This window comes from Dermacentor silvarum, chromosome 7 (genome assembly GCF_013339745.2).
Source record: "Dermacentor silvarum isolate Dsil-2018 chromosome 7, BIME_Dsil_1.4, whole genome shotgun sequence".
NCBI lineage: Eukaryota > Metazoa > Arthropoda > Arachnida > Ixodida > Ixodidae > Dermacentor > Dermacentor silvarum.
Genome location: NC_051160.1, coordinates 146462006 through 146487710, shown reverse-complemented (window position 1 = coordinate 146487710; position 25705 = coordinate 146462006). Strand labels below are relative to the sequence as shown.

Genomic DNA, 25705 nt, shown 5'->3' with positions numbered 1-25705 from the left:
TATCAAGGTTGCGTTAATTCATTAAAACTAAGATGGGAAAATAAAAATAGTTCGTTACATCACGAATTTTGTTAAATCGAGGTTTGACTGTAGTTCAGTCATTGATATATAATTTGGACTCTACAGGTACCGCTTGAAAGTCAGAATAATCAGGAGTCTGTAATTGTGGATTCTCCAGAAAACAAGTTGCTTTATTCTACAAGTAGTAAAAAAAAATCGTTCCCACACTGTGTCGCAAACTGTCTTTCGCTTTCTTGAAAAGTACAGAGACGGGTCTACTAATGATTCTGGCTTCAGCGCGATTGCGGTTGTGCCTATACAGATAAACATTGAAAATGCACGGAGGTGTGGTGGCAGCCTCGGCAAAGAGTATAACCACCGAAGGGTGTGCAACCATGACATCTCGGCTAACCCTATCACGATAAGCAACTTCAGCTATCTGCTCGGCAGGCATTTCGGAGAAAAACTGGAAAGCAAAACTTTCTATGCATTAAATAAACGATTGCCGCAAAACACAGGTCCACTATTAAACTGAAAACTTCATTAGTATTCTGTACAATGGAACGTCACTAATTCTATTAGTTTCAGCGGAAACAAAGGATTTGATTCTATTCAACAGGAATTCTGTTGATAAAGAAATATTTTTCAGACTTTCAAATAATAGAACTTAGCTGCAATCAGCACCGGCATACTAATTCGGTGTTGCCTTTAGTAGGAGTAGCCATTCATTTTGCCATTGTAACCTGTTTCATGATTCATTTAGTCGAATCCCCCTACAATGAATGCCGCTACAACGAAATTTCCGCAACAACGAAGCATTTCCGATTCCCCCGTCAGCTGCCCATAGAAAGTAATAGAAAAAAAGTATCTCCGTAATGAAGGCGTTTTATTCGGTATTTCCGGCTCAACAAACTTTTCGAGAACGAAACTGGGACTGAATTGAAATGGGAACTGCCGAGTAGTTAAATTAGAAGGTCCTTCCAAAGCTGTGACGATCGTATGTCCGCTCGAACGAGGTTTTCGCCAACGAAATCAAGTTCGAAGTAGCGATTTACGCCACTGCAATCCATAGCCACGCGTTGTCACGCGCCTGCGCGAGACTGCACGCGATCACCACGATCACTGCCGTTTTCTGTGGTGTGTGTGTCTGGTCGAAATGGCTACGCCAACGAAGGAGCGTAAATTTCTCTCTCAAGAAGGCACATATGATCGCCGAGACAGAAAGCAGAAGGAAAAAATTTCGCAGTTTCGCCCAAAAGACGAAGCATCGATTGAGGTAGCTGAATAGTAGACAGCTATACGAACTAAGGATCGTAGTTTTATCGGCCGTATAAACTTGTAAAGATTCGCTTACTAACTAAACAACACAAGCACGGTGTCATGCGGGCACAGGTAAACATGAACACATCTCACTCAGTGACTGCGGAAACTCGGAGTCAACACGCTGGAATGAGAAGGCGCAGCAATAGCAGCGAGCGAATTGACCTCCGTGCCGTCTCTAGCTTCAACGCAAACTAAACGTCGAAAGCACAGCGCACACGACTCTACCAGCACTAGTTGCATTTTGCCCACATCGCAGATCGCTTTGAAGATGAGGCTTGCGTGGGTGCACACTTTGTGCATGGCGCAGATTGCTTTCAAGATACGGCGGCCGCACCGCAGCCGCTGTTGTCAACATGATACCAACGTCTCGTCGTCTGGGGAAAATGAAAACCTGCTAGACACACTGACTCCGGCGACTGCTTTGAAAGTATTGGATCCTTTTGACCTCGTCTTAAAAGTTATTAGAGCCCATGACAGTGACATTGCGATGGCTCTTTTAACGGACTGTGAGACTCGCGTAACGCTTTTGCTTGCCGTGAAGCATACGAAATCCAGGCTCACCGACTTCTGGAAATAAAACTTCTGGTAAGCGTAAGCTTGCCAAGTTTCCAGACTTTGTCATAAATATGCAGTGAAATTGTGATAATTCAAACCGCTTCATTGCGACGGTGCATGTGCCGCAAAACGTCTGTTTCGCGATTGGCCGGGCATGTGCGTTGAGTTAGGCGTCGGCCACAATGTATGAAAAATGCTGTAACAGCGGCGCGAAATGCGTTCTCTCGTGAAGTTGACACTTTATTGACCGCCTTCGGTACCTTCCAACCTTTGCCTCCATGCCATTGTGATGATTTCCCGGATGATGGTTTCGGTTTCGTTCGCGGCTTTGCCGTTTGGCGTACGTATATACGTACTAATTTCGTGTCAACAAAGTTCCGCCACAACGAAACTTTTTGCATGTCCCGTGAGTTTCGTTGTAGCGGTACTCAACTGTATACCAAAAACAGCTCAGAATGGAACCACCTTCCCAGTGCCATTGGCAGCATTGAAGATGTGCAGTCATTCAAGGCTGCAGTTGTTGACCACTTCTCGGAATAACCTGTGCAGCTATTTGTTAATTTTACAATTTTTGTATTTTACATGTATAATAATGTTGCTTACAGTATTGCCATTCAAGGCCTTTGGTATTGACCTGTTAGAATGACCTACTCTGTTATTTATTTGTTTTATTATATATATATTTTTCCCATATATAACTATGTTGTTGCTTTCATTATTGTGATTCTATAAACAGAGTGTACCCACCTCTGTAATGCCACTTCGGCCCTGAGTATTGCAATAAATAAATTAATAAATAGACCGTACTGTATAGCTTGATTTCTGTGTACCTATGTTACTGATAATTCGCTACACTCTTGCTATGCAATGCGCGGAGACTCCTAAGCATGGGCAGCACCATATTTTCTTGCATAAAATTAGTAAGCATTAAATTTTGGGGGAAATTTTCTGATATTTGATTTGATATTCGTCTTTTTTTTTCTTCATTTCATTTGATATTCAATTCAAAATGTACTATTTGGTACTTGCACAACTGTAGTTGTAAGCGTGCGATAACTAGGTGTGTGCACGCCTCTACCAGAATTAATATTTCTGCTCGTTTTGTGCAGGCAGAGTTTGAATTATAGAAAGGTGGCGTTGTATGTTTGAAATTTCTCTTGTCCTTATACATTAAGTCTGTGGGGCCAGTGGCAATGCTTTGAAGCAGTCTGAATAATCGAACATGTGTGAATTATTGGTTGGTGACTGTACTACGTTTTTCAAGTATTTGGTATATTTTGTGAACAATTCGTCTGGGGTCGGCGCCTTGATTTGCACATGCTTTCCATGGCACGCAGTTATAGTGAGCTGTAAGTGCGGTCTTTATCGGTACAAGGGTCGTCCATGTCGACATGACTGATCAAAACGATTAACATGAAGCAGATGGAGGGAACTGGGACAGAAGGACTGCTTACGCAAAGTGCGAAAGCATGTGCAGAGATCGGGCCAATTAGCCATCAGAAGGCACTCAGATCGTATCAGATATACGTGCTCATGCTTGCAAATTTTGGCATTTCGTAGCTTTCTGTCCACACGAGCATAAAGTGCCCCTCGCCTGGTTCAGCCATTTTGAACAGACAAGCTCAGCGTATACTGCAGGCGCTGATGATCAGGTCTGCAAAATATTACAGCACTGCTCGCCTAGAAAATGGCTTAAATTTCAAACCAGGCACCGCATGCGCTCCCATTTGTTGAAGCTCCGCTGCCAGCCACATAGTTAAGGTCACATCCACAAATGCACTTCTAGCTGCATTGCTTACCATGAAACGCAACTTACGTAAATCCTTCAATGCTGCCACTGTACATTCGCCACGCAGCAAAAAAAGGAGGAGAAAAAGAAAGGAGACAGGGCTTGTCCTGAGAACCTGGCACAGTCCCTCGGCTGTGGTATGGGAGAAGGTGGGGAAGGGACTGTGGAGCTTCGTACATTAGGAAAGCTAGTTGATATGTCAGTGAGCACCTACATAAGACAATAATTTGTGTACTGTCAACAGGGAATGTGTCCACGCATTGCGCTAGATATGGTTGTACAGCTTTGCTAGAACAGGCTACAGTGTTGACGCGCAAAAATAACTAAAAGAAGTGGGAAATATTTCTATTGACCTGAAGGACAAGAAAATCACATTGCTAAATCGAGACAAAGCAAGTGGCCCTGTGTGTGAACGAGCAGGCGGGTTTCGCATCTTTTCTTTTTTGCTTGTTCTTTGTGGATCATGTATATGCAGTTTGTCTTATGAGGATGATAAAACAGCAGTTTGTGCATCATCTTGCGTGCATACTGTTAGAGCTACACTGCATAATTTCACATCTGTGATCTTTCTATTGAGAGTCAGCACTAGTCTGATGATCCTCAACTGTCAATGTACAAAAAAAAACATTTGTTTAAGTAAGTGACACCCAAGACAGGCCATTGCCAAATGGTCTCGTTATCACCTCTGTCGCTATCATGATTGGCATGCCTTTCAGTAAGGGAATGCTCTAATGTGGTGTTTCTGTAAATAAGAACTTTGATTTCTTTTTTCGTCATTGCATGCGTGTAGTGCTATTCTGTTTTCTAACTGTGCCCCCCCTCCCCTTGTTTTTGATCTCTCGTGGACTCTAAGACAGCCGGAGGAGGTGTTCTCCACTTTCTCGGAGCAGCCCATCGGGGCTGCATCCCTGGCCCAGGTCCACCGTGCGACCCTGCGTTCCTCGGGTGAGACGGTGGCTGTCAAAGTGCAACACCCGTCTGTGCTGGGGAATTCCCTCATCGATATGGCCACCATGGAGGTGGGTACGCTGACAAATTCGTGCTCAGCGTGAGAAACGGTACTACCGTACTTACTCGAACCTAGCCCAGCCGTGATTCTAAGCCAAGCCCTCAAGTACGGAAGGTCAGGAAAAAAAAAAAAAAAAAACACTCCTTGAATGCAAGTCACCCAGAATAATAGTAAACGACCACAGCCCCAAAAAGCAAATTACTGTATTTGTTTGAATATAGTTCAACCTGTTTTTTTTTTTTTTTTGGAACTGTTACCCAAAATGAGCCATTGGCCTACACAGTAGACTTCCGTTAATTCAACTCTGGTTAATTTGATCCTGAATGAAGGTCCTGGCTTGTGCTCGTTCATTTCTATGACCCCAAACTTGCGTTATTTAAATCCTAAAATTGACCTTCGCCGGATAATCCGAACTTATGCGTCAGCACGCACACGCCTGACCCTTACGGTGACCCCAATAGCGCAACCCCTTTAGTGGTAGTGTCTGTCTCGGCAGAGCTTCGGGAACTGTGAATGTGTTCAACATTGCATATTTCCCATCGAAAACGCCGATTTCCGGCCTGCTCTAGGAAGATTTTGAGGCATTAACCGTTGCTAATAATGTCTGATTACGGCATTTACCTGATTCTAACGCAAACATTCTTTTTCGTTTTTTCACGAAAATTGGGTACATAATTGTCATCTACAAAACCAAGACTGCCTTCATGGCATCTGTATGCTTACTGCAGAACAAGGATGTATTGCGGCGAAGCTGACTCTAGGAAATCGACTGCCATGGAGCAACACATATTAGACCCTTGCTCAAGTTTCTTGCTAAAAGATCAGGTGCACGTTAAATTTCTACTTTGTCTAGGAACTTTAATGTTATCTCTACGTTTGTTTTCTACATTGGACACATAGAAAGCGGGCGAGCATTTGATTTTGGAGCATGTTAGAATCGGGCAAGCACTACCAAATCAATTAGCGGTGTGTTTCGATGTTTTTTCTGCATCTTGTTTAATTCGAGCTGCCAGATAATTCCATCGATTTCGGAGGTCCTGTCAGGGTCGAATTAATGGGCGTCGACTGTGTTTGTGAGCAAAGCTAGCAATAGCAAGCAACGAGCTAATGGCGTTTATTTGTCGCGCATGCTGTGAAGTCAGTCCGGAGATTATCCAGACTGGCTTTAGAAAAGGCCGCATGTACGACGCACTCGACGACACGGCGGATGACGTTTTTCGGGATGCCGAGGACACCTGCGAAGCATCCGACGGGGACGACTTCTCCGGCAGCTCTGACGAGGATGCAGCTTGTGGCACCGATTAGCGAGATTTAGTAGCCAAGCTTACATTAAATTAAGGTGTGTCATGTAGAAAGTTTTTCATTGTTTCTAAAGAAGATGGTGGTTGACCTATATTCGAATACTATCTTTTTATTTCTTGGCCAGTTAAATATATAGAGGTCGACCTATGTTCTTGTTCCACCTATATTCAAGTAAGAAACTGGTACATTTACTATACCACAATGTTACTGTGGTGAAAATAATGTGTGCAGCACCATGCCGATTCTGCGAACACGCTGTCGCACGCAGTGATGTACCTTGTTTAGCAGGCAAACGCAAACCTAACACTCACAAAAAAGGACTAAGGAAGTGCCAAAACACAGACTGTGTTCCTAAGTGCTAGTCCTTGGTTGAATGACAGTTCGCACTTCTATCACATGAACGTTCTGCACATTTCATGCAAAATTTGGCATCAGACGGCAGTATAGTATCAGTTCACTGCAGTCAGCTCATTCTGAAATGGGCTGTCAACCGAAATCGCTAACAGCAAAATGCCACCATTTACATTTCGGTGCATGCTGCCGACTGCCTATCCACACTAATGTGATGACGGTGCTGCCACCTGTAGCTTGACCTTGTGGCCATTAACTAGCTGGCCAAATCGTCTACGAGATCCTCAGTATGGCATGTTGCACCATGCCAGAGATCTTGGAGGCTCATGTCTATGCTAATGAATTGTAGTGGACCTACTGAACTTTCAGCAAACCAGCACACAAGCCAAAGACCAATGCAAACGAGGTGACAAGGAATTTGTATGTCTTCTGATCGAGTCAGCTGCTCTGTTGATAGTATGGGTTATCAACCTGCTCAATTGTGTATTCTTTCTGTTAGACTTTACTGTGATGCTATACGGGCTGTATGTGTAGTGGCCAAGCAGAAAGCTTTTAGAAACTAATAATTTGGGAACACATTGAAATAATTCCTACAGGAAATGCAGAAAAACATGCAGTTTGCTAATAGTTCGCAAATGTGCTTAGGAATTAGCCGAATTTCCTGTTAGTGTGGGACAGTCGTGTGCATCTCGTCTTGTTCTCTCGCAGCTGCTGGTGAACATTGTGGCCAAGATCTTCCCGGAGTTCTCGCTCATGTGGCTGGCAGAGGAGACAAAGCGCAACCTTCCACTGGAGCTGGACTTCGTCAACGAGGCACACAACACGGAGCGAGTTCATCGCATGTTCTCCCACTTCCCCTGGCTCGAGGTAGGTCCGGCCTTTGATGTCTAAGGGTGTTAAGGCCTAGAGCAGAAGTTCCCAAGCTTGGTTCTACAGGCACCACTTCTGGGTTAAGCGACCAGCCAAATCGAATCATGACCCCACACCTTTCTCCTTCAACTCCACACTTTCACAATTCAAAAGAAGTAACATAATGGGACACTAAAGATAAAAAGTTACTTGAGCTGCATTAGTACATTGCCCTTTTACAAAAAGAAAAATAATAATAAAATGCTCTTACCATGACAAGAGGCCTGGTGAACCAGAAGAGAGGCAAAGATGATAAGACAAGTGACGCCTTGAACTTCCTGCACCATCTCAGCTTGACATAATATTTAATTTTTTACTGTATTCTCACAGAGCCAAAGGCTAAACTTGGAAAGTTTTAAGAACTTTTACTGTGCCACAAATGTCCAAACACAAAAAGATACTCTGAAATCCGTGACATCAAAGTGATCCGTTTGATGGGCTGCATTAGGCCTCCTTGAAAGATCACTTTTTTTCTTGAACTGCGATGTTTGGCACTCGTAGCATCGGGATGCCTTTGACAGGTATGACAGGAAGACAAGACAAAGACAATACAGTCGAGTCCCACTACAACGAAATTCACGGGACACACGAAAAATTTCGTTCTGAAAAGAAACTTCGTTGACGTGAAATTAGTATGTATAATGGATGCCAAACGGCAAAGCCGCGAATGAGGCCAAAACCACTGTCCGGGAAATCTTTGTGATGGCGTGGAGGCAAAGGTTGAGACGTACCGAAGGCAGTCAATAAAGTGTCTATAAATGTCAATAAAGGCGGTCAATAAATAAACTTCACGAGAGAATGCATTTCGCGCCCCTGTTACAGAATTTTTCGCACATTGTGGCCGACGCATAACTCAAAGCGCGTGCCCGGCCGATCGCTGAAACACTAATTTTGCAGCACATGCACCGTCGCAATGAAGCGGTTTGAAGTATCACAGTTTCGTTGCATATTTATGACAGTCGGCAAACTTGCCAAGCTTGCGCTTACTGCAAGTTTTATTTCCAGAAGTCGGTCAGCCTGGATTTCTTGTGCTTCATGGCAAGCAAAGCCGATACGCGAGTCTCGCAGTCCGTTGAAAAAGACATCGCAATGTCATTGTTGTGGGCTCTGATAACTTTTAAGAGGCGGTCAAAAGGATCCATTACTTTCAAAGCAGTCGCCGGAGTCGGTGTGTCTAGCAGGTTGTCATTTCCCCCTGACGACGAGACGTTGGCGTCATGTTGACAAGAGCGGCTGCGGCGCGGCCTGCCGTATCTTGAAAGCAATTTGCGCCAGTGCACAAAGTGCGCGCCCGGGCGGGTGTCACCTCTACTTGGGAGCAGGAGGCTTGCACACAGGCGTTAACGACTGGCAGCACAGCAAACAAGGATTAGGATTTAATATGCACAAGATCGGGACAAGTATAAGGCGCACAAAACTAAAACCATAATTCAACAAAAATGCTCACTGAATATTCAATACAAAGCTCAGACTACATACAAAACTACCAAGAAAAACTCTATCTCGGTTTCGGAGCCTAGTTCCGTCTCAAGTCTCTGCATTGGTCCTAGCCCTGATTCGCATCAAAGTCTGGCCACCCTAGATTCGGCCTAACTGCGTCGCAATGTAGAAATACGGGTTCTTAAGGACTGTAGGTTTGAAGTTTTTGTCGACTCCACGTCGTGTTCGTCCGGAGTGTTGCTGGTGCCAGTAAGTGCCGACTACTCGCGGTTCCGTCAACCTGACCGAGTACGTGGCTGGTGCCCCGGTAGCCGCCGCTGACATGTCAATTGCCTGGTTAGGCTTCACGAAGCGTTCTTCGCCTTTCGTCGATCTGCATGGTGACCAGGTGTCACGGTGATTATCGGTTGATCGGCCTTGGCCGAGGAACTGGGATTCTTGCGAAGAAGACCGGAACCACCGTGAGCAGCAGCAGCCGGTCTCAGAGCCTCGCCTGGATGTCTCCGAGGTCTACAGCCACGCCCGGGCCTTGCCAGCGTCACGAGCTTCGTGGCCGGGCTGTCCGCACTTCCAGTCGTCAGAGCATAGCTGACAAAGCGCCTTCCAGTCCAAGAGCCACGTCGATAATGCTGCTTTGTTGCTTCTCCCTCGCGGAGTACACTGTCAGTTCGCGTGCCTCGAGCGCTCGCACGGTTTCGAATGCTCCGCGAACTTCTGTTTCGTTCTAGTGTGTCACCGGCATCTGAGTCATGACAGTGGGCCTCATCTTCAAAGCGATCTGCGATGTGGGCAAAGTGCAACTAGTGCTGGTAGAGTTGTGTGCGCTGTGCTTTCAATGTTAGTTCGCGTTGAAGCGAGAGACGGCACGGAGGTCAATTAGCTTGCTGCTATTGCCCCGCCTTCTCAATCCAGCGTGTTGACATCGAGTTTCCACAGTCATCGAGTGAGATGTATTCATGTTTATCTGTGCTTGGTAAATTAGTTAGTAAGCGAATGTTTACAAGTTTATATGACCGATAAAACTACGATCCTTAGTTCATACAGCTGTCTACTAATCTGCTATTGTAATCGATGCTTCGCCTTTCGAGCGAAACTGTGAAATTTTTTCCTTCCGCTTTCTGCCTCGGCGATCATATGTGCTTTCTCGAGAGAGAGAAATTTACACTTCTTCGTTGGTGTAGCCATTTTGACCGGGCACACACACCACAGAAAACGGCAGTGATTGTGGTGATCTCGTGCAGTCTCTGATGACCACGCGTGGCATTGTAGTGGCGTAAATCGGTACTTTAAACTTGATTTCGTTCGCAAAAACATCGCTCAAGCGGACATACGATCGTCGCAGCTTTGGAAGGGCCTTCTAATTTGACTACTTGGCAGTTCGAACTTCAATTCAGTCCCAAATTCGTTCTTGAAAAGTTCATTGAATCGGAAATACCGAATAAAACGCCTTCGTTATGGAGGCTTTTTTTGTAATACTTTCTATGGGAAGCTGACGGGGAATCATATAACTTTCGCTGTGGCGGAAATTTCGTTGAAGCGGCATTCGTTGTAGGGGGATTCGACTGTATTATGTTTCTTGGGACTGGGCAATATACTCAAGCCCTCTCGTGTGCTGCGGAAATTCACGTAACAGTCCCATGCTTTGCAGCGGCGACTCTCTGAAACACAACAGCCATTGATTTTTCTGGCTTACCGAAGCACCTCTCGAAATAGGAGCAGCCCTTCGGTGTTTTAGAAGGGTAATTTATTATCAAAGGGGTCCTAAAACATTTTTCGAACCAATTGTAGAATGACCTCGCGCTCAAAGTATGTCTCCCCATGAAACTTCTGCCGCAAGAATTGTTCGTATCCTTAAAATATTAGCGGAGTTAGACGTAGTTATCGCACTGATGAACGGCTTTCTCTCTCATTTCGTCTTCACTAGCACGCTGGAAACTACATAGGGGAGAAGGCAATGGGGCAAAGCCCTGCCCATAAGTTGGAGTGTCTCGCCGGCGAAAGGGTAGACTATGCTATGCAACACACCGCTGCTATCTGGGAGGCCACTGCAGCAAACTCAGCTACTTGAAACGTTTCATGTGTGTAGACTTACTTGCACTGTACAGATTGCGAGATTCGCAGATATACATATTTTTCATTTATTTAACTTAAAATGAGCAATAATAGTGTTACTGAGAATGTTCGCGTAATCACGAGATCAGCTGAACAGCTGTTTGTGTGTATAGCTGCACTGTGATAACGCTGCACGACGACATTGCGGGGGCGAGAGCAGTGACTTTGCACCGTGTTTGACACGAGATTGTAAATTCCCTGCTACATGTAGTTCAGTAATATTTGGCTCACATGTCCACAGGAGCCTCTTCTACAGATCAGCAGTGTTTTTGTACTAGGTCCAAAAAGTGTTTCAGGACCCCTTTAATGAACTTGGTGCTCTCTTTAGTCTCAGTTTAAATTCTTAGCTCACAGTTTTGGAACAAGTATGGTGTATTTGGAACGACGAGGACAAAGAAGGTGCAAGGCAACACTAGCGCCAACTTTCAACAAATGATTTGTTTGAAACCGAGGCATACATTATATGCCATGTCATAACGACGATCGGAAAAGAAAATCTGTTGTGCTATATTTGCGGAAAATCTCGCATAACTTGAAAAGGCTTACTGAATGCAACAATGTTAAAGTAATTTTCTGAGCCCCATGCAAAGTGAAAAACAAAAGAAAATATTGGAACGACGAGACAAAGAAGGTGCAAGGCAACACTAGCGCCCAACTTTCAACAAATGATTTGTTTGAAACCGAGGCATACATTATAGCCATGTCATAACGACGATCGGAAAAGAAAATTGTTGTGCTATATTTGCGGAAAATCTCGCATAACTTCAAAAGGCTTACTGAATGCAACAATGTTAAAGTAATTTTCTGAGCCCCATGCAAAGTGAAAAACAAAAGAAAATATTGTAAGATCATAATAGATGCCCCTGCAAAACACAGCATAGAACATGGTTTGTGAATTGCACGGAAGTAGTGTACGAAATACCTCCTTTCTGTGGCAAGCAGTATGTCGGGCAGACGAGCCATTGCCTCCCTGTCAGTTTTGGCAGTGTTTAATTCTTCTCTGTCACTACAAGGTGAGAACATTGAATTGTGTTTAATACACCATTTTTTGTTTGGATGTGCCACACAGTGCACAGTGACATGATGTGCTGTGCACCTTCTTGGTGACTGCAGGTGCCCGAGATCCACTGGGACCTGACTACGAGGCGTGTGATGACCATGCAGTTCTGCGAGGGCGGCCAGGTCAACGACAAGGCCTACATGGAGAAGAATGGAATATCGGCCATGGAGGTTGGCTGGTTTGCCATATTGAATCTCAGTGTTAGCTCTAAATATGTAGCAGGATGTCTCATAGTTGAAACAGGATTTATCAGTGAGAAAACTGCTCTCAGCCTGCTATTGTTGATGATCTTCTGGGCCAGATCATGTTTGACGAAGCTTTTTAAATCTTATTGCTCCGTCTGATCTTTTTACGTGGGCGTGATAACATAATAGTTTCTCTTGCATCTCAAAACTAGATGCCATGTAAAGGATGGAGGTCAAGTCAAAGGCTACAAAGGAGAGACATAATCGTCATGTCTGCGTCTTTTGTAGTGTTTTCTTATTTTGTCTTTCACACTGGTTTTGTTGTTGCACACTGGTTTTGTTGTAAAGGTAAATGTTGGGCTGCATTTGACAGGAGGACGCTTATTTTTTTTTTTCTTCTTATTGACATGCCACGAAGACATACATTTTCTTGTCAAACCATTGTAGGACCCTTCAGCTACAGTCGGATCTCGATAATTCCAACTCGAAGGGGCCCGAAAATTTGTTCGAATGAAAAGAAGTTCTAATTAAAGGAAGGACATATTTTTGAAGTATTCGAACATCATAGCATGATGCACGAACAGTGCGAGGCATGAAATATCACGGCTTGCAAGCGCATAGCGAGCGCTACCACCCATGCTGGCCAACGCTCGGTTCCCGATAACGGCAGAAAACGAAACTTCTGGGAGTGGACGGCGACGGCATAGGCGACGGGCGCGCGCGCGCGGAGACCGTCGAAGGTGAGGGAGGAGGGCGGCAGGGAAGCGGATTTGGCCTCGCCAACTCCACCGCTTCGGTGGCTCCCCACGCCCTCTTCTCACTTCCCTTGCAGCTCCCTCACCTTCGACTGTCTGTCTCCGTGTGCGCCCGCCGCTGTGCCGGCACCGCCGGTACAGCCGACCTGGCGCAGATTAGCCCGCTCCCTGAAGTTTCGTTTTCTGCCGTTATCGGGAAGCGAGCGTTTGCCGGCGTGGGGGCAGTTTCGTTGGCGGACTGAGCCTCCGCCGCTGCATTAAGGGGTCTCTCCGAAGCTTTTGCTCTATGGCGGTGTCGGAGCAATGCCGGTCGGTGGCGCCGCTGCGTTATTTGGCGCGCTGCTGAGAGCATTGTCGGTCCGCGGAATGTTTGAATTACCGAGCGTTTTCGCCCATTGAAATACATACAACTTTGACGGGAACACAGCGTCAGCTCGAATAAACCGGCAGTTCGAATTAAGCGTGTTAGAATTAATGAGATTCGACTGTATTACGGCTAGTGTCAGGCTCAGGTAAAAAAAAAGAATTTTTCAAATGCAGCAATAAGCAGATAAAGTGCGGTCAGTTTTGTAATTGGTACAAAATAATGAGAAACCTCAAAGATGAAGCACGGAGATAACTTAATCACGAGATAACTTAATCACGACATATCAGTTGGAATATTTTTAGAACATTAGTATGAAGCAGGGAAATAGCGTAAGACCTTATGAGCGACAAGATTAAGAGCAAACAAGGGGCTCTCTCTCTCTCTCTTTTTTTTTTTGTTGGTACCTGATGTCATGTTTCGTAACTACAGTCGAACCCACTTATACAAATCTCAGATATAACAATCTATCAGTTATAACGACCGTATTTTTGGTGCACTTTCGATTTTCTTATCCTACCTATTGAAACTGTGTCCAGATCTAAAGAAAATTTTATAAAGCCTCCTACTCTTACAACGAACACTTCAAAGACGGTCGCCGTACAAATATGGCGCCTACAAAGGGAAAAAAAGAAGAAAATCGAAACAGGCCTTCTAAATCATGAGAGGGGCGCCAGCTTGCATGTGCTCCTAGATCAGCGAGCACCGTGCGCAGATTTCGGACGCCTCGAGTAAAGTGATCACTTTCCAGGCGCAGGTCCGGCGATGGACCCCTGGCAGCCTAGCCCCGGGCACCAACAGCCTTAACCGCTGGACAAATAAAGTTTATTCCTATCCTATCCTTCCAGGCGCAGACTGGCAGTGAGGGAGCATGAAATAAAAAAAAAAATAAAAAAAATAAATAAAAGGAGGGAGCATGAAGCCAAGCCGTCAGCTCTCGCACAGCAACCTTTTCTGATGCCATTCTCTAGAGCTATAACCGCTAACAACGAACCAAACAAAGCTAAGAATGCCTTGGAATGTCTGGCGAGGGAAGGTTGCCTTGCCAAGGCTAAACTCTATCGAGGCTAGCTGCCTGCGCATCGAATAAAGCCTACCGTGAACCAAGCGCACTGGTCGACTTGACATACTGGAAAATTTGCCGAGTGGTCCAGGAAGCCTTTTCTTTTTATGTCCTCTATTTAGAAGCTTTTTGTTTCCTTGTAATTTAAGATCAGAATTTCACTTTCTCATAGATCACCCGATACAAAAAAGAGGCCACAGCTACGTATCATTTTCATCATCATCATCACATTGACCAACCTTAGCTGCAATGAAAACAAGCGGATGCGGTTACGTGAAGCGACATACAAGGACGTAGAAGAAGCGCTGTTCAAATGGTTCTTGGACGTTAGAGGAAAGAACATTCCTATCAGTGGACTCCTGATAAATAAAGCGAGCGACTTTGCATTTCTTCTAGGCTATCAGGAGTTCAATTCTGGAGGAGGATGGCTGCAAGGATTTAAAGAACGCCATGGCATCATGTACAGGTTAATTGTTGGTGAAGGAGCAGCAGTCAACGAAGACGGGGGTAATGACTGGCTGTCTGCTAACGTTAGTGATGTGTTCCAGCTAAGCGAGCAGGACATCTATAATGCTTATGAGACTGATTTGTTTTATCAGATGTTACCAAACAAGACCCACTTGCTGAAGGGCGATGAATGAGTTGCTGGAAAAAACGGCAAAGTGCACGCAACAGTATTACTTCGCTGTAAAATGCACGGTAGCGACAGGCTTTCATCATTGGAAAATGAAAGAAGCCGAGGTGCTTCCGACAGTTTGTGCCTGTTCGATACAGGTGCAACAAAATAGTCTGGATGACTCGGGCGCCTTTCGATGAGTGGCTGAAAAAGTTTGATGACGAAATGGTGGAAAAGTAGAGGAATATCCTTCTTATCTTATCCTCGACAACTGCTATGCTCATTGACTGTACTCGAAGCTGCAAGCCATCAAAGCTATTTTTTTACCACCCAATGCCACCACAAGGCTACAGCCCCTCGACATGGGCATAATTAAAAACTTTAGGATTAATTACCATCACCGCGTTATCGAGAGGATTCTCAATCCCCATCTGTCAAAGCAAGATTGTCAAGATCGACTTGTGGATGGCTGTTCAGTTGCTGAAAGAAGGATGGATGGATGTCGCACGTGAAACTATGCAAAACTGTTTCAGAAAGGCAGGCTTTTTAAGTTCATCAGCTTCGCCAGCATCATTCGAAGACGCCGTCATTTCCGATGCCCGAGAGGACGTACGGCAAACATGGGAGGATGCCGTAGAGGCTATACTTGTGAGTGATACAGACGACCTCGATGACTTTCATGCTGCCGACGATGATGTGTGGGTAACCGAAGAACTTGATGATGATTCAATCTGTACAGTGCGAGGAGAAGCCTGTCCTGAGGCGCCATCCTCGGATGAGGACAGTGAGGAAGGCATTCTTCTACCTGCGCCTATAGAATCTGCATCGATGAATGAGTACATTGCCGCTCTGAAGAACCTTGTATTCTCTAGTGGACTGCCAGAAGAGCATGTGAACAATGTAAAAAACTTGGAAAAAGCCATCAAATGCACTACAAAAGCAAGCAACGATCACCTAGTTCTTTGACGTGAAGCGAAGCACTTGAAGGCTTCTTTTTTTTTTCTTTTTGTCAGTTCTTTTAGGCTTTGAAATTGTTACGAGTGGACAGATTTCGGTGTACCACCACATGTGTTCATTGGAAAAATACAACTCATTTTATCCTGCAGTCATTGTTTTTTCTTTAGGTGTTGTTAAATTTGGGGTTTAATTAGGTTAGGTTGTGCACTCTCCCGGCAGTGGAAGAGTCGATTCATTGCAAAGGCAGTTTAATTCACTACTCGTGAGCACGCAGCGGGCGTCGCTTTATGAAGCGAGAAGGCTTAACTTATCACCGAAAGGGTTGCTAGCGCTTTGTAATAAGACTGCGGTGAAAAAACAACAACTGGGTCGCTAATTTGCACACGTTTTGAAGGGCGAGTCCATATGCAACGAACTACTGATATAAAAATCACTTTTCGCAGAACTGTTGAGTTTGTTATAAATGGGTTAGACTGTAATAGGATATTGGGACACATCCGCACTAGGGGTGTGCGAATGTTAAAAACTTTTGAATAACAGATAAGCATTGTCCTATTTGATTCAAGGTCCCAGAATCGATTAGTAACTATTTCTAAATCTGAATACTTGTCTTATAGTTATCAAATATTTCACATCGCGGAATGTCCGCGATCAAACATTATGCTGAAGCAAAAGTACAACAGCTTTCATTCAGTTCATAGTGGATGTAACGTAGTAGAGTGAGCTACATTGCATAGGAAGTGAAAATTTTCCAGCTGAAGCACAATTCAACAGCACGTATTGCTTGGTGGGACAGTCATCGTTCGATTTCCTGGACTCCCTAGGGACTGCAATAATATCTGAAGAATCGGGCAGTCCGAAAAAACAAATGCATGCAGCAAGTGCACCATTTTATAGGTATTTCTCGTATGGAGAGGGTCAAGAAGGAAGCATCAGATCACCACAATGCATCATTGAGATGGCTCAGAAAAGAGGCGTTAAGAAAAAAAAGTTGGGTGTTAGTTTTATAGGCAGTGTAAATTACAGTAAACTTAGTTACAAAATTACAGTTACAGCTTACTACCATATTTACTCGCATAATGAATGCACCCCCGACTTTTCCAATTAAGAAATGTGTTTTTTCTTTTCCTCGCATAATGAACGCACCCTGAACTTGCTGCCATGAAGTAGGAGAGACACGGTATGATTCGGCATCCGATATGGTGTCCGGCCGGTGTATCGGACGCCGTATTGGAAACAGAATAGTACTGTGTGTCTTCTACTTTTATTGCGATAGCAATCATATGGACACTCCAGGCGCATTTTTGCCACCGGCGCTGATGGTTGGGCTCAATCTCCCGTGTTCAAGGGAAGAAAGCGGGGAGAAAACGTGCCGTATTTCGTCGCACGCATGGCACTGGGGGGGGGGCGGCGCAGCAACTGTGCATTGCATGGCCGTGCGCCCTATCTTGAAAGCGATCAGTGTCAGGGGCTGAGTCTAGGTGCGATGGCAGCTTATACCTTTGTGTGTGCTCTGTTCTCGCCACTCAGTTTGCATTGAAGTGATACATGGCAGGAAGGTCACTTAGCTCGCTGTTGCGACCATGCTTGCTCACACCAGCATTTTCACAGCGAGTGTCCGCGGTCATAGAGTGTGACTGTGTTCATGTTTGCCTGTGTGCGCTGACACCATGCCTTGTTAATTTACATAGTTAGCGAATGTTTGAAAAGTTTATACGGCCGATAAAACTACCATATTTAATTGAATCTGAGCCGATAGCTTTTTTTCTTTTCATATATACTCGTATCCTAAACTCTCGGGTCGGCTTAGATTCGAGGATCTTAAAGAACACACCAGTTTTTAACTTGAAATTGATAAATATGGTGCATATCTAGCGTCATCTAGAAAAGTCAGTATTGCAGCCACTACTAGCCGCGCCAGTATCCAACACGAGCGACGTCACCATTTTGACCCGTGTCATATGGGCATCGGCTAGCGGCGTGGTGTTATCGTAATAGCACTGAACAGGTGATGCCGCTTTCAAACGAAAAGTTGTGCTAGTCGCAGAGGCATCATCAAATGTTCAAGCCCGGGCAGGACTTGGGCATCGATGAAAAAAACGTCCGTCATTGGAGGGGGCAACAAGAGATGCTTTTTGCGTGCGCCACAACGAGGGATGGCATTTATCCAGGAACTTTGTGCTCCTTCAAAAAGTTCAGCATGTCTAATACGCTTGATGGTACTGAATATAGTGTACTGTTTGAAGATGACAGCAATAAGGAAGATAGCGATGAGGCTAGCGGTGATGACGACGTAGAATGAGCTCGGCATGCTCATATTCAATAAATGCTGTTTTCATTTTGTGAACGCTGCCCTCACTTTTTTGTTCGGCCGACATTCGAGGTAAGTTTTTTTTCTCTGGTTTCCAACTTTTGGGCGTCGGCTTTGAATCGGGGTCGGCCTAGCTTCGTGTAAATACGGTACTATCCTCACTTCTTATAGCTGTCTACGCATTTGCTAACGCAATCTATGGTTCGCCTTTTCGGCGAAACTGCAACTTTCTTAGATGTGGCCACAAAAATAAAATTGTTCAAAATTTGACCCCGCCTAATGAACGCACCCCCCAGCTTTGTGCATACATTTTGGGAAAAAAAAGGTGTTATTATGCGAGTAAATACAGTAATTAAGAAACGTGGTGTCACGTGTGCGCATGCAAACATGAACAGACCTTGCTTGATGACCAAGAACACTCGCTGTTACAACGCTGCCACGATCAAGAGCACAAAGAGCGGTGAGCAAACGCTTCGTGCTGCCTCTCGCTTCCTCACATCATTGAAACTTCATTATGCCACCCCCAACACTAGGCACGCGAGAACACAGTGGAAACGAAGCCACCAGCCATCTTGGCTTGCCTACGCTTTGCACCAGCTCTAGATCACCTCCAAGATAAGGCTTGCGGAGCCACGCCTAGCCGCGCCATGCACAGCGACGGCCAGGCTTGAAAAGGAGACGTGCAGTCACCTGACCCCCTTCGCTTGCCCCTTTAGCATGCACTTAATTACGTTGCTGCATGCTCAACTCCCTCTGCCCCCCTGTCCTCATGTGTGCGCACAACACTGGATGAGTGGAAAGACCGTTCGCATCAGGCCACCATCCTTCTCGGCTCACCTTCGCACCTACAGCATACGGCATGCATGGCGAGATAGGATCTTATTGCACTTGGACTTTATACGGAACCTCACACACAGCACCAAACACAATGTGGCCAAACACAAATGGCTATGGCTGCCAGCAGGTCGATGTGCGAGAGTGCTCGTTTGAGGCTGCGAGAGGATCAAAATGGCGGCGATGGTGGCTTCATTAATACCGTTTTGGATGTCCTTATACAGTGCAGTCCACTTATAAACGACACCACATATAACAATATATCGGTAATAATGATGGTCGACTTAAGAGTGTAATTTTTTGCATTAGGTATCGCATATCTGATATAATGATCAAAATTTTTCCATCTGGATAGAATTTTCAATGCAGAATAATCAGTTGCTAAGCTCCCCTGAAACGTGAACAATGCCGAGATGGGGCGCGAGTTCATATTTGCTACGCGAGTTTATATTGGCTGCCATTACCGCGCAACAAGTCCTGCCCGAGCACCGATTGCGAAAGCTGCCGAGGGCATTGCAAGTTGGCGCAGCGCACCACGAAATGGTGCCAGCTGCTTTGCATTTTCGCATCTCACGCATCGCCCACAATCGCACCAAAAGAGTGAGAGAGAGAAAAAGAAAAGGCGAAAAGCAAAGCGGCGCGGTGGCGCCCATCCCACCACTCAGTCTCTTAGCACGTTAAAGCAGCACCACAGCTGAAGCCATAGAAGCAGCGGACAGCCCAGTTTGAAGATGGCGCCGACAAAGCGCAAAGCTGTGTTGCTTGACACAAACATGCAAATTTTGCAGGACTCTCGCCACAGTTTCAAGGTGAGCGCCCTCATGAAGAAATATGAGCTCACTCAGTCGACGATATTGACCATTCTGAAAACCGGGAGCACCGCGCTTATGAATGCAGGAACTATTAGGGACGATGCTGATTATCGGAAAAGGGTTGGGTACCCCTTGTACGCCAATGTCGGAAGAGACGCCGTACCAGTGGTTCCTGACAACCCGTGCCCATAATGTGCCTATCGGCGGGCCAATATTTGCTACAAAGGCGAGAAACTTGGCTTTTCTTCTTGGACGGACGGCCGAATTTGGAACCTGGAGGACACTGGATCTAGTGATTTAAACATTGTCACGGTATTGTTTATAAAGTTTATAAAAATGTGGTGGGGGAAGTGGTGTCTTTGGATCACAAGTGAAGTCTGCCCGGCGTGCTGGAGCGCTACGTGGAGGAGGACATGTACAACTGTGATGAAACTGCTGATGACTGCACGCTCTTTAGGGAGATCCATGCTCCGGTGAGAAGCACTCCAAACTTAGGATGACTGTGTTTTTGTGCGTTAACATGGACGGGAGCCATTGCCTCAAGCCTTTCGTGATCGGGCAATCAAAGAAGCCAGCATGCTTCAAGAACCAACACATGCCGGTCCACTATCGCAGGAATAAGAAGGCGTGGATGGCCCGTGACCTGATCGAGGAATGGCTGCTTGATTTGGACGACATAATTGAAAGTCAAGGGAGAAAAGTGGTATTGCTACTTGACAACTGTAGTGCACACGGCGTTAACCCGAAGCTAACATTTGTCGAGTTGATGTTCCTGCCTCCCAATACGATGGCAGGCTTGCAGCCATTGGACGCCGGCATGATAGCCAATTTCAAAGCTCTGTATTGGTGGCACATGCTTGAGTGGCTCATCTTAGTCATTGACTACTCAGCTCCTGGCATGTCGGGGCCATGCAGACAGGCCCCCTGATTTGGAGATCAGCCTTTTGAAGGTCGTGCACTTCGTTTATTGTACCAAGTGAAACAGTCCACCATACACAACTGCTTCAAAAAGGCGGACTTTGTGCGCTAGGATGAACCTGCTCCCCCCCCATTCACTGAAGTGAGACTGACACGGTTGAAGCCACTGGCATAACTGAGCTCTAGGGAGCACGATAAAGTAGTTTGTGACTGCAGACAATGCTGCCTTGTTGTGCGACGAGATCACCAACGAGGCGATCACAGAGGATGGCAGCGTTGTGCGACGGTGGTGACGGCAGCAGTGACAGTGACAACGAGATTGACAGTGGCTCTTTCAACCTGTCCTCCATGTCCACACATATTGCACTGTATTCGATCGACTCGTTAATTGACTCTATGTACGCTTAAGGATTGTCGCCAGTGTTCGCGCAGCAGCTGGAAGCGACGCAAACCGCGATTGTGAGGCTGAAACTGCCACAAAAGCAAGTGCAGATTTCAGACTATTTTAGTGTGCCTAACGCTTGACAGGCTCATTTGAGCTAGAAATAAGGTTTCATTTTTCACAGCCTACTTTCTGCATCTATTCTTTAGTGCAACTGACGAATTTGGGTTTGGAGCTACAAAGGTACGTTCGGCAGCTTTTTTTATGGCAGCCCAAATATAACAATCATCAGTTATAACGATCATATTTTTAGGTTTTCTTGATATCGTTATAAGTGGACTGCACTCTACATTAGCTCTATGAGATTGGTGGGAAGTGCCATCGACAGGCAGTACCATGGAAGCTTCCAAATGATTGGGAGTTTACGAAAAGTCTGGCGTTGACCATATGTGTATGGTCATCTTATTTTACTGGTAATTACATATGGGGCAGAAACAAGGGAGGTTAACAAAGGAGCTTGAGAAATTATGAACTGTGCAGTGAGTGATGGAACGAAAATTGCTAGGCGTAGTGTGAAAGAGTCGGGTATAGAGCTGTGTGAATTAGAGATCTTGGCAAATGGTGGTAGTCGGTAGTTGGCATTAAGCAAAAGAGATAGACTTTGGCACATCACGTAATTGGGTTGGGCGGTGGGGGGGGAGAGCAGATTTTTGGAGGTCTATTAGAGTTGCAGAATGGGTGCCAAGGGTAGGGAAGCACAGTCGAGGATGACGCAGAATTTAGGTGTTGGGAAGAAAAAAAACGGAAAGCTTCGACTGGTTTTTCAGGCTCCCTCCTAGCCTCCTTTTTCCTTCCCTTGTGTTCGCTGCCCTCTTATCAGTCGTTTTTCCTTCCTCTTCACGTCGCCGAAGCAACGCATGTCTTCATCCCTTAGTTGCCGTCTCTCTCTCTCTCTCTCTGCATTTGTCTCGGCAGCACCTGCTCGTGTCATGGGACACATTTGCGTATATGGCCAACAGAGTTTTTGGTGCTGTGCGGAGCTTGTTATCTTCGTAGGGTGCGAAGAGCACTGTATGCCGCATGCTTCGACGTGTCCAACCGCTCCAGTCTTGTGACTGGTTGCTCAAAGCTACAAAAAGAGACCGATGTTACTCTGCAAATGACATCTGGAATGAGTGTCCACTGTGCATCATGTTGCAAAGATGGTGGCCATGAGCGTCGGTGACGTCCCGTACATTTGCTTTAAGTAACGAGGTGGTTTGTTGGCTTTACAAGTGTTCTGCGGCTGCCACAAATAAATCTGTGTCGATTTGGCACCAAACTGCAACTTTAGTCACCGAAGCTGGCCGATGCCCAATGAAGAAGCGCCAATTAGGCCTAGTGGCCTAGACAGTATGGCTGTGATGAATATTCGCCACTGGTTGGTGTGGTAATGGGCTGCAAGCCATGGTGAAAAGCTTGCGACTAATATGTTTGTACGGGTTGCTCATCATTGATCAGTCCCGAGATCACGCCTGCCGACTGCTGTTAAAGTGGCGTTCAGGTCTGCAGGTGGCCATACCGCTGTAGATAGTTGATAGTAGTAGTAGATATTCGATTTGTGATTTGAATTATATAGTATAGATTAGTATCATGGCTTGATTAAGAGTATATTTACAATGTTTCTGCTAATACAATGTTAGTTAATGCATCAAACAAAAAATTTGTCGCAGTTTCACCCAAAAGGCAAAGCATCAATTGCGATAGCAAATTAGTTGAGGATAGTACTACGAAGTAAGGATAGTAGTTTTATCAGCTGTATAAACTTGTACATGCAGCAGCACCAGCAACGCACAGAACTGTTGTCGGCGCCTCTGGGGGCGGCTCGGAGGTTTGCGACGAGATCAGAATGGGACACTCGTCGAGCAGCGTCGGAAATCTTACCCACCTTCTCGCTCGGAGATTTTCGATGAGATCAGAATGGGACACTCGTTGAGCAACGTCGGAAATCTTACCCACCTTCTCGCCTTGCAACATTTTTATATAATACGCATTTGGTGCCGCAGCTAAACGTCGCCTCCCATCCCCCCACGGCATTTCGCGCGACGGAAGAAGTTGCGTTTGCATCTCTATATATGGTGATTGTAAAGGAGGAAAGAGACGCATAATTATGCAGCCCTTCAGGGAGCACAGCGCAGAACGCGCGTTTGCTCTCCGATGGCCGTTCACTCCCTGTAAAAGTGCACGTCCCTCGCGCCCTTTCACTCGCACATATAGCGTCTGGAGCGCGGCGACGATTTCATCGCCGTTGATGCCATACGGAACCTCACGGCTACGCCGACGGCAGAAATCGGCTTTGGAGTGTCCATATTATTGCTATCGCAATAATAACTACGAGCTAAATTAGTACCATTGTTTGATTAGGAGTACATTCACAATGTACCTGCTTGTACTATATTAGCTAATGGATCATGAAAATATTCATTGTTACAGATGGTTACAATATCGGTGGTATGGTGGCTCCACTCTTTCGAAGTGTGAGGTGGAAGGGACTGAAAAGACGACATAATAATAAATGCGTCAATGCCTACCTTATAAACATGATTAATGCATGGTGATATGTAGTGTGGTGAAGGAATGAGGTCATTTTGTAGTGCTGGATGGTGAAACATGGTTATATGCGCAATTTTACGACAAAGTGATAGGTGAAATATGCTGAGGCTTGCTTTCATTTTGGTTATACTTGCTGTACGCAAATAGTATGAAGCAGATGCAGTTACTCTGAACAAGTTCAAGTGGTTTAATTAAGTTATTCTTGAATCAGAAGGCTGAGACTCTTGTGCTTTGGCTTGGCATTGAGCGATTTAAGTTGAGCATTGGCTGGCTTCAAAATATCTTAATAAGCAATATGACCCCACCTTCAACAGAATGTGCAGTGAAAGTGGTGCAGTGGATAACACTGGATGTAAACACCGTATCCAGTAGAGTAGCTATCTGGGTCAGTTGGCACATACATCCAGCACACACCGTATCCAGTGCGTGCTGGATCCAGGGCCGTGTGCTGCGGAGCCATCGCATGTGGATCTAGCTTGAGCCTCTGAAGTCCTTGCACCAATGTAGAGATAGCATGGCACTGGCAGAAATACAGGTGGAGTTGGTTGCATTTAAGCAGAAGTGCATACAGCAATGCATAAACTACTTCTTCTTTTTGCACATGGCCCTTTTCAATGTAAATGAAAAAATTTTTTGAGGACATTCATTATTACAAGCTTATTTATGTTTCCCGTGGAGTCCGAGTATCAGGGGTCCACTAGATTACATTGTTCCATGCCTGAACCAAAATGTTGATGTAGGAAGGAACATGAGTGGCCCATTTTCTAGTTCATAGCCAATGTTCGCAGTGAAACTTGTGGCTCTTTTCACATCACTTTCTTCGTTCCTCCTAGGTGTCCAACCGTCTGGGCCAGCTGTACAGTGAAATGATCTTCGTGCAAGGCTACGTGCACTGTGACCCCCATCCGGGAAACCTGCTGGTGCGACAGGGCAGTGATGGACCGATGCTGGTGCTGCTGGACCACGGGCTGTACACGGTGGGCGCGGGGCTCACTCCTATCGTTTGCTGAGCAGCTGCTGTAGGGTCTGGCGGCATTGGCACTCCCGGTATTGTAGGCTGACCGTATTCGTACTGTCAGCATTGTAATGCTGGCAGTATTGGTACTCCCAGTCTTGTAAACTGTCAACAGTACCAATAAATATTGCGCTAACAGTGCAGTTTAGGAGTCAGAGCAGGTTTGAGGCAGGCCTTTCCTGCCCTTTTTATTTTTTTGTTTTTGTAAAACCACTTCTGAAATAGCCCTGTATAGGCTGCTATGTGGAATGGTGTAACAGCTGTGCCAGTTGCACCAAAAGCAGCCCCCTGCACGCTCCTAGTCAAAAATGCCATTTTAGTGAAAAAGTGTACCTAACCTGTGTCAGAGAAGCATAAAAACGAAAGCGTTGTTCCATTCATGCTGCCTAGCTAGTAAAATAAACCAAAACCTAAAGCATGCTAACAATTTGTCATTATCTGAGATGTCAACGGAGCGGCCATAGCCACAAATATAGCCGATGCTGTCAGCCCTCCATTTGCTGTTTTCGATCTTGCATTTCTGTCTGACGCATTTCTGTCTGGCGGAGGTTCCCTTGTAGCCTCGCTGTGTGGTCTCGTTTGTGTTGCAGTTCAGTATTCCTCTTACTAGTGTAGCGTGGAGCTTGCTCAAGGAGGCTGTCGGATTAAAATAAGTTCAGATAAAGTCCAGTCACACATTATTTAGCATGGTTGTTGACAGTGCCACTGTGCCCCTGTACAATTAACTTGCAATATATGTACTGAACCGTTGGCACATAATTTGCATTTGCTATTAGTGGGTACCTTCCTTGCAACTCTCCTTGATTGGAACAGCAGATCCCATAGTTGTAATTTGAGTAGCTTTCACATTATCCAACATGCAGTTATGCAAAAGTGATTTTCCACATTAGAAGTAAAGGAACCTCCAGACATCTTTATTGGAACGTCTTTAGTAAAACTGTACAGCTTTATGTTGTCCTTGTGGGCTTGTAGAAGCCGGAAATACAAACACCTGGATGCGGAAATATTTATATTTTTTTTTTGCATCCTGCACTTCGTAAACTTCTGATGC

The 25705-nt window shown here is 45.5% G+C and overlaps 1 protein-coding gene across 1 annotated transcript in view; it reads left to right on the top strand.

Annotated features, from left to right (window-relative positions):
• Positions 1-25705, top strand: part of LOC119458578 (aarF domain-containing protein kinase 1-like) — a 63162-nt gene that overhangs the window by 21005 nt on the left and 16452 nt on the right. Inside the window, exons 5-8 of the mRNA XM_037720417.2 lie at positions 4525-4686; positions 7038-7196; positions 11904-12020; positions 24473-24616. Of these exons, the coding sequence (XP_037576345.1) occupies positions 4525-4686; positions 7038-7196; positions 11904-12020; positions 24473-24616 (582 nt within the window). The remainder of the gene's footprint in view (positions 1-4524; positions 4687-7037; positions 7197-11903; positions 12021-24472; positions 24617-25705) is intronic.